The sequence below is a fragment of the Lacerta agilis genome, chromosome 10, assembly GCF_009819535.1.
Source record: "Lacerta agilis isolate rLacAgi1 chromosome 10, rLacAgi1.pri, whole genome shotgun sequence".
NCBI lineage: Eukaryota > Metazoa > Chordata > Lepidosauria > Squamata > Lacertidae > Lacerta > Lacerta agilis.
This window is the reverse complement of record NC_046321.1, coordinates 61,381,343-61,403,082: the sequence shown is the minus strand read 5'-3', so window position 1 is coordinate 61,403,082 and position 21,740 is coordinate 61,381,343. Positions and strand designations below refer to the sequence as shown.

The 21,740-nt window shown below is 41.2% G+C and overlaps 1 protein-coding gene across 1 annotated transcript in view; it reads left to right on the top strand.

Annotated features, from left to right (window-relative positions):
- The window catches only part of TBC1D22A (TBC1 domain family member 22A), a 125,407-nt gene that overhangs the window by 85,388 nt on the left and 18,279 nt on the right, over positions 1-21,740 (top strand). The window contains 1 exon segment of the mRNA XM_033161435.1: positions 11,719-11,813. Within this exon segment, the coding sequence (XP_033017326.1) occupies positions 11,719-11,813 (95 nt within the window).

The following is a 21,740-nucleotide window of genomic DNA, read 5'->3' as shown; positions in this document are numbered from 1 at the left end:
GGTGAGTAATTGTACTCTAAGGAATGCCAGATGCCAATATTTTTGGTTGTCAGTCTCTGTCCAAGTCTAATGTGGCTTCATCTTAGATCTTTGCTATAGTCCTGTGGATTTTGTGGTGTGCTTTGGGCAGAAGCATGAAGCATGTAAGTATGCTTAGCAGTCGGTGGGCTTCCTGTATAAGGTGGTGCTCATATATCTACGTACCTGCAGAGTGGTGTACAGAAAGTGAGCTCTTGGTTAGACTCTTCTATGGTAAGGTTGAACTTGGTGAAGTCCTGATAGACTAGCACAGATGCTTTCTGTCCATGATCCAGATAATTCAATGTCATGTATTTATCTCTGATGGAGGAGCTGTTCTGGAAGAAGCTGAGAAAGTGGTGTTCTAAGTCAGCCTTGACGATGTTGGCCTACTATGGAACCATGTGGGTACTCATGCCAGTGCCACTGATCTGAACATTGAATTTTTTGGTTTTATTTTTATTCATTTTATTGTTCAAGAATGAAAAGTTACAGTTGCAAAATCATACAGTTACATATTAACAAATTCAACTGTGTTTATCAAATTAATTGAAACTATACTATATACCCATGTGGCTTCCTCCCACCTCAGCTTGGCATCCTTTAATCTTTAATATCTTGTTATACATTGTGTCTTTATACTAAACCCTATCTGGTCACTGTTGATTTTACTTTATATTGAATCATCTTTACATACTTAATTTAGGCATAAAACATACTGTCTTGGAACAGTGTTTTTTCATATAACCCTCAAAACATTGCTGTTCCTTCCTCAAATTCTGGTTAGATTGATTCCTTATGGCTGCCGCTAGTTTGGCCAATCCTATAAATTTGCATAATTTGTTATCCAATCATCCTTTGTGGGGATGGTATCTCCTATCCAATTTCCTCGCCAACAATAATCGGCTGCAGCTGTGGCGTATAGAAATAATCTTTTCTTATCTTGTGGGATGTCTTCCCCTACAGTGCTCAGTAAGAATGCCTCTGGTTTCTTTTCAATTGAGGTTCTGAACATCTTTTTTAATTCTTCGTGTATACACCCCCCAAAAACTCTTGACTTTCTCACAGCCCCACCAGACACTGAACATGCATTTTATTCCCAGAGCTGGGTTACTACAGAGTCGTAGCGTTGGAAACTCATTAAGAGTAGCCACTTGTGGGTTGAACTGGACAGTTGATTTTTATCATCCTGCATGTGTTATTAGGCAAGACAGTGCCCAGGATTGTTGTGTTATCAACAATTATTTTTTGTGTGTGGGATATTAATATATCCCTGTAGTTTCTGAGTGTTTGGGTGTGTGTACAGAGACACAACTACAGCTCAGGGGAGCACTACCCATACCTGTTGAAATGCACAGCAGTCTACAAAAGCTTATGCCGTAATAAATTTGTTAGGCTTTATGGTGTCACAAGACATTTTCCATAATGTTGATATGTAGCAGGGCAACTCCACTTCAAAGCCGCAAATGACATTCCTGACTCTGAAGAAGTATCTCAGCAGGTACTTCCACACTGTGTGTAAAAACACCTTAGCGATTCAGGGTACAGTTTCTTAAATGTTATGATTTCTATAGTACAAGCAGGCTTTTTCCCCCTCAAGAGAGAGAGAAGGGTGTGGGTGCAGTTTACAGGCATGTCCAACAGGTAGATTGCAATCTACTGGTAGATCACGGGGTGTTCCTGATAGATCCTGGTTGATCTCTGGCCCCTCAGCGATCTCCTTACAAAAAAGCAAAAAATCCCACCAACTTTGGTTCCCAAGAAAACAGCTCAAGCTCCACAACTTTGGGTAGATCACTGCCAGTCTTTTTACAACAATGGGTAGATCACTTCCAGTTTTTTTAATACTGTGAGTAGATCACAGACTATGGGGAGTTGGACATCCCTGGGTGCAATTCCCTATAAGATACATCCTAGGGAATAAAAAATAACTTTAGGATAGCACCTAGTAAGGTCCCATTTTTTGAAGACATGTCCCAGATTGTGGTCAGGGCCATCCACCTTTTAAAGTAGCCCATGACACTGGAGGAGTTCTATTTCTGGCCTATCAGTGAATCCATTCCACCACCCCTATGTTACAGGGTTGCAGAATAGATGTGCAATATATCCTTTATTCTAACCCATGGCATTTTCAGGATTCAGGAGACCCCACAATCAGATGAAAAACATGCTTGCATTCCATACCCATGTACATTGAATCTGGGTTGCTACTAGCTCTGTACTGCAATAATATCCAAATATAATATTGAAGAAACTCCACCTAGCATATGTCTAGCAACATGTTGAAGTGGGGGCGAAATTACTGCAGTGTTATTTCTAAATTGGCGGGGTACATTGTTGGTACTATTTTTCCTCTTAGGCAAGTCAGAGATCTTTAAGAAGTGGGAAATTGAGTTTTGGAGCCTGCTTCCACAGAAACATTAAAAATGCAACTTGTGTCAGATGCGCATATATTTGCTAATTCAAAACAAAAATAAAATAAAGCTACAATCCAGCTCCACTAAGCGGGAATTGGACCACTTAAATGGGATATTGACTGCACCTTTGTCTCATCAGGTCCGTTTGGAGTTGTATGACCTTCATTTCAGGAAGTTAAGATGAAAAGGCATGGTGATGCCACTATTAATTTTAATTCATCTGTGGATGGTTCTGTCAGTCTTTCCCATGGCAACAAATGGTGTCAAAACCGATTTGCATTAATTTAATCATGCTGGTGTAGGAATCTCTCTTGCAAAGCCCCCACATCCAAATAGCCATCAGGGATCAGAGTCGGTATAAGAGCATTTTTGTGCTTTTCCCAATGCAAAAAGCAAGGATGCATTCTTGTCACAGTGAAATGGGTTTCAGAAGAAGTAATCGTTAGAAAGCTTTAACTAGCAGGCAGGTGAGAAATTTTTGGAAAGGACCAGGAAGAAAACCCCTGTTGTTTAATGTCTATGTAGCAGTGTAAAAATGTAATGATTAATATTCACGCTCAGTGAGCTCTTCAGAGGTGATTCACTGGTACAAAAGGGGGGGGAAGTGTGGCAATTTTTGATCTGATTTGTAGAAACATAGTTCTTTGAAAAAGTAGAATAACATTAACTAAAATAAATCATCTATTAAAACCTATCCCACACTGCCTAATCAGCTAATCAGCTCTAGGCTTCCTCCATTGAAGAGCAATTGCTAAGAAGGTTTGCCCACAGGCTGTTTGTGGTCTTAAATTGTTTCACAGATGATGCACTTAAGAGGTTCTTCTGATTGATATTATTTATCGATTTCTTACATTTTTGTGCTGCCTTTCACCCTTCATAGAACTCAGGGGTTCCACCCTGGCGCCGACCAGACCAGAAGGCAGTGCCCAGATACTGGAGATGGTGATGTGAAATAAGTGGGGACTCCTCCAGATATATCGGAACTGAGCCATTTAAGGATGTTAACATTTCATCCAGCACCTTGAACTGAATCTGAAACACAGCATAGGAGCCTTCTCTTTGGGCTGACCAGATGTTTTGAACTACAGTTCCTATCATCCATGACTATTGGCTGTGCTGGCTGAGGCTGATGGGAATTGTAGTTCGAAACACCATGTTGTGAGAAGACTCCAGTACAGAGTCTATGCAGAAGCTGCAGTAGTGGAGTAATGTTTAATGATCAGGAATCGAGCTTCTGCTTTGTATGAAATCTAAATCTTTCAAACTGAGAACATTCCACTAGTCCAAAGGCATGAATGAAAGTTGCTCAGTCTGGCAAATGGTTTCCTTGGCAGCCAGTGCTTCCAAATCACCTCCCTAGCTCTCCCTCTTTTCATTGATGTTTGGTTTCTGGTCAGATATATGGATGAACTGTGGCTGTTGGGTAAGCAAAGAAGTTCATGGCTTGTCTTCAATGTGCAAGGTCGATCTTGTCCACATCAGTTTTAGCTGTTTCTAATTAGGACCAGCAGAACAAGTCATTTTTTGTGTGCATAGTTATAAATGGAATAGTAATGTTGCCTCTACTGTATAAGGCTTGCTGTCCTTGATTTATCTTTTTTTTTCTATGGGTAATAGCAGATGCACAGAATCATGCTACATTTTATGTAATCTTGTGTTTCAGACACATGACTCTTCCTTCCGGTGGTCTTCAACTGGATTGCTTTAGAAACAGTTAGAATTCTAGTTTTTTTTTAACCTGCTGGTCAGCAACTCTTATCTCCCTGCTCTTATTCTGGCTTTTTTAAAAATATAATTATTCTATCTTGCTTTTATAATTTTGCATTGTAGCTATATTTTAACTGCTGGTTCTCTGGCCGTAATAAACTGATTGAGTGATTGCATAGCTATAAGCGCTGGAAGGAAAAGAGAATTCAGACACCTACGATACTACCCCAATTTTCTTATCTCAGTTATCTTCAACATATAAACCATGAAGGCTCCCATCCCCTTAAAAAAGCATAAAAGTGTTTGATAGTTTAGGAAGTGTGATCTCTGGTTGAAATTCAGAACATCTTATTTTTAATAGAATGGGTTCTAGGATTTTTCCTCTGTACCTTCTCAATTGCAAAATAAAGCCTGTCAGTTTTATCTCTGTTATGATGCTACATCAGTTATATCCTCTCCAGACCCTTCTCTTTAAAGAGTGACATTCTCTACTTTATATTTTATTTATATTTTGTATATCTTCCTCAGCATCTGCACCTGAGAATTTTTATTTTGTAATTTTTTTTGTCATTCATGCATTCATTCTGCAAAAGCGAGGGAGTGTGAAAGGGATGCCTTCAATTGAGTCTACTTATTGCTATTCCAACTGTGTGACTCTGCTTCCTTAGCAGGACTATTGAATCCTTGGCATTCATTCCCTCATGCGGATGTGATAACAGAATAAAAAAGCTTTACAGCTGGTTGCAGTCAAGTAGCAAGGCCATTGTAAAAGCTCACAAGAAAATCACTGATGAATGCCATTACCGTTGGTAGCAGGTTTAACAATTGGGAATACCTATATTTTTCCCTGGAGGGATGATCAGTTACAGCAGATGTGTCTTTCTGATATTCTTAAATGGTTTATAAATTGCAGGATGTTTGTTGCAGAGGAATCTGCAAATAACAATTTATCATGTTTTAAGAAGGGAGGAAATATTATATAAACTTGCCATTTCTCCCCTAACGCTAAATGAAATGTCAAGTTGTCAACCTTTGTTTATTCTAAAAGGGGGGAAAAGAAAAGAAAAGAATTGTGGATACTTGTATTCTTAGCCAACCATATTATCTGACAATCTCAGGTTTAGCATATTGCTATATTCCAAAGTAGAAGATGAACTTCATTCCAGGAACATCAGGCCTTTTGTGAGTCTAGAAATGTTCTTTTCCAGTTGAAACAATCTTGGTTGGTGAATAAGCTTTGTTGAAGGGCTTTCATAGCAGTTTCCATTAAATTGTTCCCCTAAGTACAAGCGGAAATATAAGGATTTAAGAATGCGTTCCTGTTTATTTTAAACATCGTATTGTTTGATAAATTTTTTAAATTCATCTTTATTGTTTAAAAACACACAAAATAAACATATACATCGCATATATCCACTTCTTCAAATATAAATATTTACATATATAACTACTATCCACATTTACACACACACATTCTTGTACCTCCAATTATCTTCATTGCATTTGTAATATTATATAGCGTACAGTTATAATTTCCATTTGTAATTCATATTTTTCATCTTTGTATTTCTATTTACTTATTTAAAGGTTCAGTCTGCCTCTGCCATTAGAATTCCATTTATACCATTATTCCTTAATATTCTTTAAATATCCTCCATTCTTTCCATACTTCTTGAGTCGTCTGTCTTCTTATTTTACCCGTTGTTTTGGCTAGTTGCAAGTATTCTATCATTAAATTTTGCCAATCTGCTATAGTTGGTGCAACTTTATTTTTCCAATTTCTGGCCACTAGCATTCTTGCTGCTGTTATACCATACATACATAGTACTCTTTCTGTTTTTAAATACTTAACAGGAACATTTCTGGTCTTTTTTTGAATGTACATTTTATCAATAGTTTGATTTTTTTAACTTGATCTGTAAACTGCTTTGTGACTATACATGGTGAAAAGTAGCCTATATTATTATTATTATTATTATTATTATTATTATTATTATTATTATTATTGAAGTCCCTTTTCCATAATTGTTCACTGTCCACTCCCCTACCCCACCCCCCAGCTAACCTCATATCAGGGGTCAACTGAGCAGAAAAGTTCCTGGTAACTTGGACCCAGGACATTAGGATTCAGATCTCCACTCAGCCATGAAGTTCAATGGTTCACCTTGACCCAGTTACTGTCTCTCAGACTAACCAAGTGTTCCCCAACCTTTTTCCGACCATGGCCCCCTTCTGACCTTTTTTTCTTCCTGTGCCCCCCATGAGTGTAGCCCCCCAGAAGTAAAAATCAATACAAATCTGAGGTTCTGCCCTTCTCTAACAAAAGCGACTAGCATGAGTTTGCCCAAACTGCGGGAGGCAGTGAAAGATAGGCATGAAATTATAGGAACATAATGAAATATTTTTGAAGCAGAAAACAACAACATAGAATCATGGAGCTTGAAGGGACCCCCCCCCCCCCAGGGTCATTTTTCTAGGGCAGCCCTCTGCAATATTGGAAACTCGGCTAAAGCATCCATGACAAATGGCCATCCAAACTCTGTTTAGAAACCTCCAAGGAAAGAGAGTTCAGAACCTCCCGAGGGAGATCGATCTTCCATGTATTATAACAACACTTATTGGACCCCAGTTATTTGACACAGAGGAGGAAACCTATAGATAAAGTCCAAAAGGTACACAGGGAGTTCTGTAAATATGGGAGAATTTAAAAAAAGCAAGTGGTCCTTACTGACCTGGTGCAAAAAGATCTTGTCATCCGGAGGAGCCCTGGCTGCCAAGATAAAACACTGTAACCCCACACACCTTTACCTGGGAGTAGGGCCTATGGAACTCAGTGCGGCTTTCTTCAGAGTAGACAGTTATTTACTAGATGCAAGTCAGCAGCACCAGACGACCCCACTTGGCTAGGCACTGGGGTGGGTTTTACCCCGCGCCTTGCAGAGCTGGGCCGACGCTGCAACAACCGAAGGCCCCGATCCGCTAGACGCTGGGGTGGATAGCACTCTGCGCCTTGCAGAGTCAGGCCCAGGCTCCCACCGGGCCCAGCACTGGCAGCAGCAACAAGCTATTGCCCTAGCCATTGCCACCCCACCACCACACTTACCTGACCTGGGGGTTCTGGATTGCGAGCTGTACTGGTCAAAACGGGAGCCTCTGCAATCACCCTCTCCTGCCGGAAACAAACCAAGAAAAACTCACGTGGTAGAAAGGAGCGCTAGGCCCTGGTGGGCCGCCCCTTTACCCACTTGTGATTGGCCAAGCGGATAGCCAGCCAATCAGGGTTTTTTTTAAAATGATATTTTCCTTCACTTCTCACTTCCCTCTGTGGCCCCCTAGCCTCATGCTGTGCCCCCCCCCCATTTATGCATTTTAAATCTGTGGCTCCCTTGGAATATCTTGGGGTCCCCAGTTAGGAAACACTGGACTATATATTTAATCCACACTATATATTTAATCCACACTAACACTGTTGTGTGGATTAAATATAGCGGGGGAGAACCACTTTTGCCATTTTCAGCTCCTTGGAGGAAAGCTAGGCTGTAAACTTGATGATTAATAAGTCATGACTGTGGGTGTATTTAGTACCTTCCACCTTTGAGGCCATTTTGCTGTTTTCATCAAATACTCAATTCCCCTCTTTCAACGTGACGGGGGCCGATCATGTTAAAACACATAGATCTGCTGCTGTTAGATTTAGTTGAGCCTGAAATTAACTTTTAATTTCTTCTACCTAGACTAGACTCATAAAATTATTTCCCCCGAAAGTTTTCTACCTTTCAGAGGTTAGGAATTTTTGATGACATAAAGTTTTATTCAGAGTTCGTATCGTCTTAAATATTTAACTTCTATGGTGTGGTACGTTTTTTTTTTAACCACTTGAAAGAATACTGTTAATATTTGATACCTTTAAGATTCATATTGCAGGTCTAAAATGTTACAACTTTAAAAGTTATTAGAAACAATATAAAATGGTGCTAAGTTTGTATCCCCTTCCAAGGCTGAGAATTGACCCTTTAAAACAGGGTGTTCCAGCGGTTGGCCCTCGTTGCCTTTTTGGTGGCCCTCGGCAACATTTGACACCCCTCCCAGCCCTTGCACTGCTTTCCTAAGGCACTGGGCTTTAGGACGGAGGCTCTGATATGGTCCTAGAGTCTTCCTGCCTCCTTCTCAAAGCCTAGTTAGCACTTTCCCAGCTAGGACCCTGCCAGAGCCTCGCACCTCCTTCCCAAAGCTCAGTACTTAGCCCACAGCTTTGGGAAGGCAGCAGGAGGGCTGGGGTGTCAAATTTTAACTTTGCTGCCCTCTCCCCGCTGCATGGCATGGCAGTGTGCAGCCCACAACTTTTGTGTCGAAATACACTTGCATCCCACTCAGTCTGAGAGGTTGGACCACCCTGCTTTAAATTGTTTGGTTTAAACTTTAAATATCTCCTAGTAGTACAACAGGGTGGGAAAGTTTCAGTGTAATTATAAGCTGATACACTAATTAAGCAGTATTCTATAGATAAAAGCAGTTTCTTTTTCAACTGTTGGGGCGCATTGTTACCACGAATATGTTCTGCTTTACTTCTTTAACTTCAAATATCGCTCTTATGTGACTGTAATGGCGGAGCACCAGAATCGTTGTATCACATAATCTTTGATTGTGCTCTTCACTCATCGTCCAGGAGTAAGTTTCTTGCTCCATATTTAAAGGGAATTGCCGATGACTCGAACGAAGCCAAACTGAGATACCTACTGAATGATGAAGACCCTCCAAGATCACTTACGGTTGCCAGATTTCTGATCACCGTCCTATCCCAAAGGAAGAAAAACGGACTTCTGGTGGATTGGACATTCCTTTTAAATCATGACTCAGGATGTAATTATGTGTTACCTTAATTGATGTTTTTATAATTTTATAAATAGGGGGTGATGTTTTATGTTGTAAATTTACTGCTTAGTCTGTTACTTTAAAGTCCTTTCTAAGTTCTAAGTAGAAAGGCTAAGTATACATATGTTGTTTGAAAAATCGTGCGTGATGGGCCAATGGCCGTAATAATATCTATCTATCTATCTATCTATCTATCTATCTATCTATCTTACTTCTTTAACTTTCCCACCAGTCTACGTCCATCCCCTGATTAATTCATGAGTTTTTTGCGGGCAAAGTCTGAAATAATGGCTTCGATTTCATCCACAGAAGCGATAAACTTCTTGCAAGGCAATGTAATATTTGTGATGCTAACCTTCTAAATGATTTTTATTGATGATGACAGATGCCTCTGTGGTGATGCGCTCCGAGTCATGCCTAATATGTTCAGAATAAGTCTTCTGGAAGGCTGTACATCTGTCTTAAGATCTTTGCTAAAATATTTAAATCAAGGTCATTGTTTATATTTGATATTTTTATTTTTATTTTTTTAAATAGCTTTTAGCTATTGGCCTGCCGTTTCATACATTTAAAGATGAAACCGGTCATAACTTCAAGGGCTGCAAATGGAAAGTTATAATAGGTAGCAGGTGTTAGGAAAGGCAATTATGCATTAGGTGCTTTGCTCAATTTCCAAAACTGTCCAAGACTATCTGTTTGAAATACTTTGTAGCCTAGTTTTATCTCTGAACCATGATGAATTCTTAAATCTAAAGGGAATATGCATTTTTCCTTTAATGAATTGAATACTTAAGCCCATTTGATTTGATTTAAAAGGGCCTAGAAAAACAGTATTGGAACGCAATGTGGAAAAGGGAAACATCACGAGCAAATGGCATGTTTTACAATTATTTTGAAAGAGCCTTTGGGTGTAGCTTGTATAACAGCAGTGTTCACTTTTGGTAAAGATTATTCAAAGGTTCTGATGAACTTTGTGCTCAGTTTCTTCTCTGGCTTTGTTTACTCCTTCTTGGACCTAGACTGAAAACTGCTTATATTTTTTTCCCCAACCTCCATTTGAGAACATTAGAGCCCGCTTGGGTCAGAAGTCCACAATGTCCACAGTGAAGCCCACAAATGGGGCTTGAAGAGTAATAGCACTCTTCTGCTATTATTTCCCAGCAATTGGCATTCAGTGACATACTAATAACAGTCCCCAATTGCAATTTGCCCTTTTCATAGCAGTTTTAATTCAATCATCCACCATGACCTCCAGATTTTCTTGCTTAGTCACCGTCAGTTCAGACCTCACCAGTGAATGTGAAGTCAGGGATATTCCATATTTCTCAGTTTAAATGCCAGCGTTTCACTGCTCACCCCAAACTCCTCATTATTTATGAACACTTTAAATAGCATTGGGAATCTCACCGCTTACCTCTATTGTGAGTACTGTCTGTTTGCTTCTACCCCCTATTTCCTGTTTATCTTGAAATAATTCATAGGAGCACCCAACCTCTTATCCTGTGTCTGCCAGTACATCATGACATACTCAAAGATGTCAAATACTTGTGACAGAGGATTTAACTTTGCAGAAGCAATGCTGATTCCTACTCAGCAAGACTTTTTCTTCTATATGCTTAATAATGTGTTACCTGTAATAATGTTGTTGTTGTTCAGTCGTTCAGTCATGTCCGACTCTTCGTGACCCCATGGACCAGAGCACGCCAGGCATGCCTATCCTTCACTGCCTCTCGCAGTTTGGCCAAACTCATGCTAGTCGCTTCGAGAACACTGTCCAACCATCTCATCCTCTGTCGTGCCTTCTCCTTGTGCCCTCCATCTTTCCCAACATCAGGGTCTTTTCCAGAGAGTCTTCTTTTCTCATGAGGTGGCCAAAGTACTGGAGCCTCAACTTCAGGATCTGTCCTTCTAGTGAGCACTCAGGGCTGATTTCCTTGAGAATGGATAGGTTTGATCTTCTTGCAGTCCATGGGCCTGTAATAATAGTTTCCACCAATTTACCTGGGAAAAAATCTAGGCCAATCTAGGCCACCTGGATTTCTCATGGTATAAAGGTATTGTATTGAGGACATTCAACTTCAGAAGCTCTGATGATCTCAGCTTCATGTTGATGTTAAATAGTTTGTGAAATAAGATTTATCTCTGTGGTATCCCACAAGCTGGGTCTCAAGGGGCAAACCCTTTCTTCCTTTCTGACAGGTAGGAATGGAAGCCTCGCAGTGTGATGCTCATATTCTCAGTTTTGGCAGGCAGTGTATAATGTTACTATGCTAAATGGTGACAAAGACAATCAAGAAGTCAAGGAGAATAAATAGGATTAAAACCCCACCGTCTATTCCTCCCAACAAAAGATGGTTCACTGGAACAATTAAGGCAGTTTTCAAAACAAAGACCGACACCAGAAATCTTTGCTTGATGCTTACTGCAAAGCTTAATTGATATAGCATGCCTTTTATATCGTTGGATAGAGTACTCTGAAATAGTGTTGGTTCCTGGTGAGCAATTCCACCCTGCAATAAAGATAAAATTATTTGGGATCTGATTTTGGAGTTTGATTTAATAATTCAATCATAAAAATCAGCAACAATTTTACCTCCTGGAGATAATTAACTTTGGAGTAACTAGAAAAAATGACAGAATATCATGATGAATAAACTGCAGTTGTTGTCTGGTTATACATAAATTCTCTTTCTCTCTTTCTCAGTCTGAACCAGAGGATTTTCTCACTTCCATTTATATGTGTGTGCTGCCTTCCTTGTCAGATGGAAGAAGGAGATCTTGGAGGAAAGAGACTTTCAAGTAAGTGAAGTAGCCTTTGTTTTCAGGAAAAGAAATAAGCAGACGTATTCCTTGAAACTGTTTCAGATGAAACTTTTACGTACTGAATTTATAGATTGCTTTTCACCACAAATGTGGTTTACAGCAGGAATAAAAAAACACAACAAACAAAAAACCACACGGGAACAATTCAGATGGTAAAACTAGTAGCACTGGAATAATACATAGTGTAGAAGAAGAAGAAGAAGAAGAAGAGTTTGGATTTGATATCCCGCTTTCACTACCCGAAGGAGTCTCAAAGCGGCTAACATTCTCCTTTCCCTTCCTCCCTCACAACAAACACTCTGTGAGGTGAGGGGGCTGAGAGACTTCAAAGAAGTGTGACTAGCCCAAGGTCACCCAGCAGCTGCATGTGGAGGAGCGGAGACGCGAACCCGGTTCACCAGATTACGAGTCCACCGCTCTAACCACTACACCACACTGGCTCTCTATGTACTATGCAGAGCAGACTCGGCCAGCTCCTACAAAAGCTTGGGGAAGAGATGAGTCCTTAGTAGGCAATGTGGCCATATGTGCTTCCAAGGAGACAGAATTGTGCGGCTGAAATGCAGTACTGAAACCAGATTGAAATGGATCCACGCAATTGGCTCCATCCAGGTACACTTGAAGCTGTGCCATCAGCACCCTCTCAAACACCTTGCCCAGGAATGGGATATTGACAGTTTGATGGTAGCTCGGGTTCCAGGGTTCCAGGGAGGACTTCTTAAGAACCACTGCCTCTTTCAAGGCAGCTGGGACTATTTCCTCCAGCAAAGAGACATTCACCGCTGCGATGAGGGACAGTGATCGAGGGAGTATGCATTTTACATGGTTTATGTGACAATGTTGCTGGCAGGCTTGTTTCATTGTTAAAGTACCGACTCGGCTTATTCCAGGTCAAAAGGCAACGGAAGGAAAAAGCAACGGCCACTTTGCCATCTGATACAAAGCTGGCTCATCTGGCCCACTGGAGTTTTGGAGAAATATAAGAGGGATATGCCCTCTCTCACATATATGAGCAAGAGCTGTCGGGTTACCTTCACTGTCATAAATCTTGCCTGCATGCATTGTACATACAGAGGTAATTTGGAGTAGTAGCTCCTGTTCGCATGGAAGTTTCCGACACATGCTATGTTTTAGCCAGCCGGTCATATGGTCACTTTAATTTCTCTCCCCCCCCCCCTTTTTGAAAATTATTTATGGGACATGGACATTTCAACTTTAGGGGGACCCATCTTTAGATCTAAACTGATCTGTCAAATGCCCTGAGTTTTCTGCTGCGATAAAATATGCTCTTATGAACTTTCCACTTAGTGAAGCAATAGCCAACATAAAGCTGCTATTATAACTTAAGCTGAGGCCAGAAAGAGCCATATCACTCACATTAATGAAGGTAAGTCTAGGCATATGTTAGTGTGGTTCAGAAACCCACACTTCCTTCAATTTCAGCCATTATACTGTTCTACATAGAATTAATATGTGGAGTCGTTTGTTCTCATTGTATTTTAATGTTGAATAAGTTAAATTTCATGCACAATTATTTTATCTCCTGGCACTGTCAAGCGTTTGCATCTATTTTTCTTCGGTCCTGTGAAAATCTCAAATGTCCCAGCTTTAGCTAAAGAAATGAACAATAAGTCAACGTCCAAGTCATGGGGGTGAATATGAAGGGAGTCATCATTTAGACTGTGATCAATTAAGCATAGACAATGTAAATTAATGAATTTTACATCTTGCACACAAATCATGAGACAGGTTGTACCGCACTTAGAAATGTTCTGCATTTATCTACATTAAATCTACCTTTTCAGAAACTTAAATAGAATTGACACAAATGTTCAGTAGTGAAGGAGGGGAATATTCTGATTTAAACATCCAGCCTTTTGACCCAGTATAGCTATTACATCCCATTCCCATGACAATCTCCAGCTAAGATGAGATCATGGGATGGGATTGCCTAAGACATTCTGACCCTAGGATAGTGGCTACAATTAGTAGAATCACTTTTCTTACAGTGTGGTATAGTGTGGTGTATTGGTTAAGAGCGGTAGACTCGTAATCTGGTGAACCGGGTTTATGTCTCCGCTACTCCACATGCAGCTGCTGGGTGACCTTGGACTAGTCACACTTCTTTGAAGTCACTCAGCCCCACTCACCTCACAGAGTGTTTGTTGTGGGGGAGGAAGGGAAAGGAGAATGTTAGCTGCTTTGAGACTCCTTTGCGTAGTGATAAAGTGGGATAACAATCCAAATCCAAACTCTTCTTACAGCCTACTATGATGCCAAACTTTAGTTTAGGCGCTAATATAGCAAGTCCTTTGCAAATTTACTGGCGCGATCACTTTAGGAGATGGCATGGCAGGTACTGTAAGTTCATAATTCAGGCATCAGTTGAAGTGGCATTAGATATGAAAAGGCTGCCTAGATTTTAGCTACCCAGGTTGTGTGCGCGCGTGTTATGTACTGTATTTTGGTGAGATTGAGCTTCACTAACTGCTGACCCAGATTTCATACTGTAGAGGGGTGTGTGTGTGCGTGCGCGTGAGAGAGAGAGAGAGAGAGAGAGAGAGAGATATGGTGGTCTTATTAATCTACCTCAAGAAAGAAATGATAGTGATAAGGAGATATCCTAGGTTTTTTTCTGATCTGGATGTGGTTGGGTTCCTAGAAAAATCGGGAATGTAGTTCAGGGTGTGTCTGGAACTGGAGAGACTCCTAGAATCACTTATGGTGTCTTTTCCAGGAATGTGCCTTTTACCAACTTTTATGCTCTCCAACCTCTAGGAAATGACAGCCTGGCTTGTGAGTTGTGCATTGAAACAGCTTTTTATTTTCTGCTTCTGGTATATTACATGTATGCGACGTTACATTTCTGTTGATCCTATTTATTTACCTATATACTTGAGTATAGCCTAGTTTTTCAGCACATTTTTTGTGCTGAAAAAGCTGCCCTCGGCTTATACTCGAGTGAGGCGGGTGGTGGGGGTGGCGAGAAAGAAGCCCTATCTCTCCGCTCGTGCCGCCACCCGCTCTCCCCAGTCAACCATTCCTTAAGAAGTGTACAAGAACGGCGGTTCTTTACTCTCCCAGGCAGCTTGTTCCATTCCTGAACTGCTCGCATAAATGCAAAGTTGGCAAAGGAAGAAGAGGAAGGAGCAGCCCAAAGGGTTGCTTTCGGGCTGCTCGTTCCTCCTCCTCCACAGCGGCAAAGGTGAACCGGCTTATACTCGAGTCATAAGCTTTCCCAGGTTTTTGTAGGAAAATTAGGTGCCTTGGTTTATATTCGGGTCGGCTTATACTCGGGTATATACGGTATTTTGTAAGTCATCGTGAAGCTCTGGATCAGTGTTTACTAAATTTGTTTAAAACTTGGCAGAATGTTCTAGGCAAACTTTGCTCATGCATTAACCTTACAATCACTTTATTTGAAGTTGCAGGTAGGTTGCCGTGTTGGTCTGCCATAGTCAAAAGAAAATAAAATAAAAAAATTCCCTCCAGTAGCACACACTTCTTCAGATACTTCAGATTCTTCAGAAGAAGTGTGCATGCACACAAAAGCTCATACCAAGAACAAACTTAGTTGGTCCTCTAAGTGCTACTGAAAGGAATTTTTTATTTTATTTTGTTTTGACTTTATTCGAAGTAAGTTTAACCCTGCAACTTCTAGAAAAGGTTTCGATTGTTGCGCTAGCGGAGTTGCTCCTTTCTTCTCCTTTTGTACCTCTATGTTTGCTTTCAGAGAAGATGCAAAAACAGCATTAATGTTTTATTATATTAGCTTCTGTTTTATCAAACACTTTCAGAGAGTGGAACTTGCTTTCCAGACCAATTAAATGGGCCCACTTAAAAGATTGCCTTATGTATCAGCATTTACGGTATACAAGTCCTATATGGAGCTGCCCAAGCATAAAGTTGAATGTTATTCTCTAAGCCAGTATATATAAAAAACTGGTATAATGGCCTGCCAAGAACTGATTGGATGTATTTTATCGATTTGTTTAAATGCTGCCATTATTATTCACTTCAGGCAGGGTACCTAATTAGATAATCACTGTAACATAGCACCTAAGAAGCATATCAGCAACATATCACTTCACTTTGTCTCTGAAGAGCTGCAATTATAGCAGTTTCAGGGTCGGAAGGTGGCTTGAAAGAAAACAAAGGATTGAAAAGGACAAAGTTGTATAGGCTAATCTGTACCTAAGGCTTTGAGGATCATTCCACTAACACTAGCTTATGCAACATTCATTTTCGAGCCTACTCTGTTCTGCGAGTCTCTGATCCTAACATTTTAATCCCATAAAGCACAAGTTTAGTGTGTAATGCCATCTTTCTGCAGTGTTCAGCAGTTTAATAAAATGCAGATTCCAATAGACTCTCTTTGAAACTTGAATATTTCTAATATGATTAGGTCGGGGCTATTAACCTTGTAATGTCATTGGTCAGCTCTTGGTATCTGCCCCAGGAATGCTTTTTGAATTCTTGAAATAGCGAAACGCATAATGAAGTGCATACTAACCAAAGGGTTTTGTCTCCATTATGAGTTTATTTTAATTGAGGCAGCATGTTTAATATGGGTTAATGTCCCTTATGTGATTGTATTTGCCCAAGGATTCCTTGTGGTATTTGAAAGAACTGATGCAGGATAAAAAGTCTAGGCACTGACAATAAAAAGTGAATACCAAATCAGAGTCTTGGAAGAAAGTGTGAGGAGACAAAGAACATGTTAGTTTTCGTCTTAGTTCTAGAGCTGATTTTTTTAAAAATAAAAAAAAAACCAATTTCTCAGTTACTTTCGTTAGGATGTTTCCAAGAGATGGCAGCATTCAGGCCATTTAGTGCTCAGCTGTTAAACATTTTGCTCAATTGAACACTGATAACTCTTCGCTCAGGGAAAGAAAATCCCATGCACTTGTATTTTGAATCTGTCACTAGAAAGCACACTCACAATTCCATGTTGATTGGTTCTGCTGTGTTGTGAAATGCTAACCGTTTTGTAGCAATAACCCTTGTCAGGATATGGATCCTAGCAGATCAGAGTCCTAATAACTTGACAATTCCAACAGTTACCAGTCTTGATCGGTTGCCCTGTTAAACACAAATATGTAATTCTTAGTTTTAAGGCAAATTTCTCTCTCTTGTTGGATAACTTGTGGGTCAGATTACATTTTAACAGCAACAGTTAAGGACAAATAAGGAACATTCTTGAAATCCCTATTTATACAGGCTTTTTTGGGGGGTGGGTTGCAGTCTAGCACAGTCACCTACTTCTAGGAAGAATGGTGATAGCCTCCTCCCCGCTTTTCCCATGCTGTGTGATGATCGGGTGCCTCTTCAGTAGAGAGAGAGCTAGGGTTTCTGCCTCCTCTTGCTGCAAGGGCCAACAGCCTGAATATCTGTTTCAATGGCATCTCCACCTTTTGAAATCAATACTTTAAATAGAAGTCTCGAAGTTCAAGAATGTCATATGAAGGCCTAGAAAAATCTGTCTGCAAAAAACTCAAGCTAGGAAGCGGTTAATAAACTCGACCAAAATGACCAATTTCTGACTACAAAATCCTCTTGTATCTTAAGAGTCCTGTGCTGTTGACTGAATGTAATGAGTTTGGACTTTTGGGGTGGGAACTAAGTGCCTCTGTAGAGCCCCATGACACTTGGGCTTGAGTCATGAACCAGAAGGTTGCTCTTGGTTGATGGTAAAGATTGAATGAAACACAGCAGTTCAGAAGAATCCAGTAAGCAGTGTTGGTTCAAAAAACACAGCGCACGCTCATCGAAATCTAGACTATCTGTGTCTGTTTAAAATGCACGATGATTAGAAAACATCATTTCATTTGAAGACATTGATGCTACTTCAGACAAACGAAGATGATAAAACTTGTCCAAACATGATGCACAAAGCTCAGGGAAGCGAAATAAAACATTACGTTGAACTATTATCAGCATACTTGAAACGTGTAAGTTCTGAATTGTTCAACAAAGGTGGAATATTAATTAGTCATTTTAAGAACTGGATTTTTTTTCTGATCTTGGTATATCTCCGTTGATAGAAGTCTCTGAGCTGGCAGAGGATGCTGTTAGCAGAAAGCATGAGAAACGGTTTTCACTAATTCCCCTTCCCCCTGAAGCCACGTGTGCATACCCCCCCCCAAAAAAAAATCTGCTCAAGAGTATTTGGGGACCTTTGGAATAGCATTGTACTCGCTTCTCCTTCCTCCTGTGCCTAGTCCTTTGAACTTCCTCCTGCCTCCATTTCTATCATGATATTTGCTAATTTTGTTACAGGGCCATTTCCCCTTCCTAATTTGGTCACATTTCCAAGGTAAAGCTGAGAGCTAATGGCTGGTCCGAGATCACCTAGTGAGCTTCGTGTCTGACTGCGGTTTCAGCCCTGATCTTCTAGGTACTAGTGCAGCCTTCCTGGCCTGCTGCTTTTACACAGTATCTCCACAGCTCCCGGCCAAATTTAATTGAGGCAGTTGATCCTTTGTTGTTGTTGTTCAGTCGTTCAGTCGTGTCCGACTCTTGGTGACCCCATGGACCAGAGCACGCCAGGCACGCCTATCCTTCACTGCCTCTCGCAGTTTGGCCAAACTCATGTTAGTAGCTTCGAGAACACTGTCCAACCATCTCATCCTCTGTCGCCCCCTTCTCCTTGTGCCCTCCATCTTTCCCAACATCAGGGTCTTTTCTAGGGAGTCTTCTCTCTCATGAGGTGGCCAAAGTACTGGAGCCTCAACTTCAGGATCTGTCCTTCTAGTGAGTACTCAGGGCTGATTTCTTTGAGAATGGATAGGTTTGATCTTCTTGCAGTCCATGGGACTCTCAAGAGTCTCCTCCAGCACCATAATTCAAAAGCATCAATTCGACGGCGATCAGCCTTCTTTATGGTCCAGCTCTCACTTCCGTACATTACTACTGGGATATATATATATATATAATATATATATATATATATATATATATATATATATATATATATATATATATATATATATATATGTGTGTGTTGTGTGTGTGTGTGTGTGTGTGTTCTCATATGTAAATTGCAATTTTGATCAGTATTGCATATTGATTTTCTTTACAAACATAAAAAGAGAAGGAAGTTTGATCATTTAATGTGTTTATAGAAGCCAGAGCATAAAAAACAAATTGAGCCTCACAGCAACTAATAAAACAACCATCCTATTACAGAGAAAGCCAAGATGTTCTAAAATGTGCAAATTTCAGAAGGAGTTTGTAAAACTAAAATAGGAAGGTATTTACTGTACCTCCCTATTTGCTGTGGTAATAGTCATTGTGCCAGCATACTGAGGGGAAATTAGTACTACTATAAACATGGGTCTAATTTAGAGAATGGCCCCAGTGACCTGAAATATTTAATTGGCCAACTTCATGAATTTAACGTAGTTCATTTAATAAATTGGGAGCAATTGCAGTGATTAAAAAAGCATGAATTCAGCAATGAATTGCATATTATTGTACAGTGGGATATATTTTTGCCCACACTGAATTATTGCAGTATTTCAGCTACATACTGGAAACTTGCTTTTTACCTCAAGGTTTGTGTGTGTGTGCGTGTGATAATTATATAAAATCTGTGGCCATGACCCCTGTTGTAGCCAGTAACAGTATATGGTCATTCTCCGCAGCAATAGCAGTTCTCTTCTGGGTGTCTATAGGCCAAACTACACAGGTGTCATCGCCTACTTGGCTCTACCAGGAACCTAATTTGGCAGCCCCAGGAAGCAGGAGCAGATGACAGAGTGGAAAGCAGTCACTTAGGGATGGCGATCCTCCCCTTGTGACTCTAAATATCAGAGAGGTGGAAGCAGATCTGCCAGTTCCTCCATCATCCCTCCTGCAGAGTGCACAGCCTGGTCAGGGAGGGAGGAAGGACTTTGACCAGCCAGAGAAGAAGAGGTGTCAGAACTGGAGGCTGGTGGTTAGGAAACAGTCTTGTCGCTGAGGACCAGGAAGCCACATTTGTAGGTGGGGTCAGATGCACTTTCCATGAGAGAGTGGGTGTACGCATCCAGCAGGCTGACAGAATTAGGGTTCTGGGTGTGAGCCCACCCTGGCCCTTCTTTAAAAAGCTTGGGATAGGCACCTCAACTGCTGAGAGGACCTCATTACATCCTCCGTTGACCTTCTTCAACTGGCACGAAGAGTTGAGTGAGCTTTAAAGGGACCCCTTACCATTAGGTCCAGTTGCGGACAACTCTGGGGTTGCGCACTCATCTCGCTCTATAGGCCGAGAGAGCCGGCATACAGCTTCTGGGTCATGTGGCCAGCATGACTCAGCCGCTTCTGGCGAACTAGGGCAGCGCATGGAAACACCGTTACCTTCCCGCTGGAGCGGTACCTATTTATCTACTTGCACTTTGATGTGCTTTCGAACTGCTAGGTTGGCAGAATGAGTGAGCTTTGTCCTATTGCAATAACTATAATAAACGCTGGGTCCCTAAATCTGGGTGCTGGACTTCTTTGGTTCTGTGGTTTATTCAAAAGGTGGTTGTTCCTCCACCTGGGTAACGAACAAGGTGCTGTAGAGGTGAATTCTTACCACAATTATGAACCTCTTGCCTTGCTCATGTGCCGTGAAAGCATGACTTCTGGGCCTTGTGCTGTAAGCCCAAGTAAAGATCTCTTCCTTACTTGCAAGTAAAAGTCACTGTTGCATATTGTGACAAGAGCTGGACAACAAGTTAAATGCAGGAGTGCGTTTAATGCGTCCTGTGTGCTTCCTTAAACAACCAATACAGGCCTCAATTAGGACTCGGTTAGAGAGGGAACCTTCCACTGGTGCCAGTTTGATGTCTGCTTTTCTGCATAACACCTGCATCCTCTGCAAGAAAGAAAACCATATCCAAAAGCAGCATGGAAACTGCTTATCAGCCTTCTGAGGCTGCTATCAGCGATGTTGAACGTGTTGCGGTTATCAAAGCATTCATTCAGGTTCATGTTATCATGTTTCTTTTTTGAAGTTCCCATGCCAGCATGCTGTTTGCAGCATATGTGATAAATTTCAGTAAGTGAAGTCAATGTTGTGTGGCTGCTATTTGTTTAATTTAGTTAATTCAGAAGTGCTTTCACGGTAGAAACCTCAAGAATAAAACAACTACCGTATTTACTCGCGTCGATGCGCCATCGAATCTAATGTGCATCCTAATTTTTGCAATGTAATTTGGCAAAAAAGGTGCACATTAGATATCCCCCAGCCCTACTGACCACCTCAAACTATCTTACGGGAGGAGCTGCCTCCTTTTTTTACAGTCCTCGCCCTGCCCCCCCTCTGACCTACAGGCTCCTTCGCCACCTGGGCACACTGAGGACTGGCCACGTGGCTGGCATGCTTGGGCTGCTCGAGCTCAGGTGTCCACCCCAAATGCAGCCCAACAGCTCCTGGCACCCCTTGCCCGGATTCACCAGTTGCACAGCCCTCAGCTCTGACTAGTCTGGCCGGGGGGCAGCTGTGTGCGAGGTGGCGAGGCACATGAACTGAGCAGCGCAGTGGTGCTGGGGCCCGGCCAGAGGAGCGGAATGGGAGTAGTGTACCCCCGACCCAATGATTGCCAGCCGGGAGGGCGCACCTGGCCCCACACAGCCAATTGCACCCGGGGTACTGTGTTTACTCGAATGTAATGCACCATTGAATCTAATGCACACCCTGTTTTCCCAACATAATTCGGCAAAAAATAAAGATGTGCATTAGAGTCGATTAAATACAGTAAAAACCATTTCATTTTTTGAAAAAACAGAAAAGCGGCTTCTTAAATAAAGCCATTTCTAATCGAAGACAGATACAGGTTGGGATAAAAACGTGCACCCTTGTTGAAAAAGGACGGTGCCGAAAAGACACCAGAAGTGGCACCAGTCTGGCATGTATGGGGACGCTGGCATGTATTG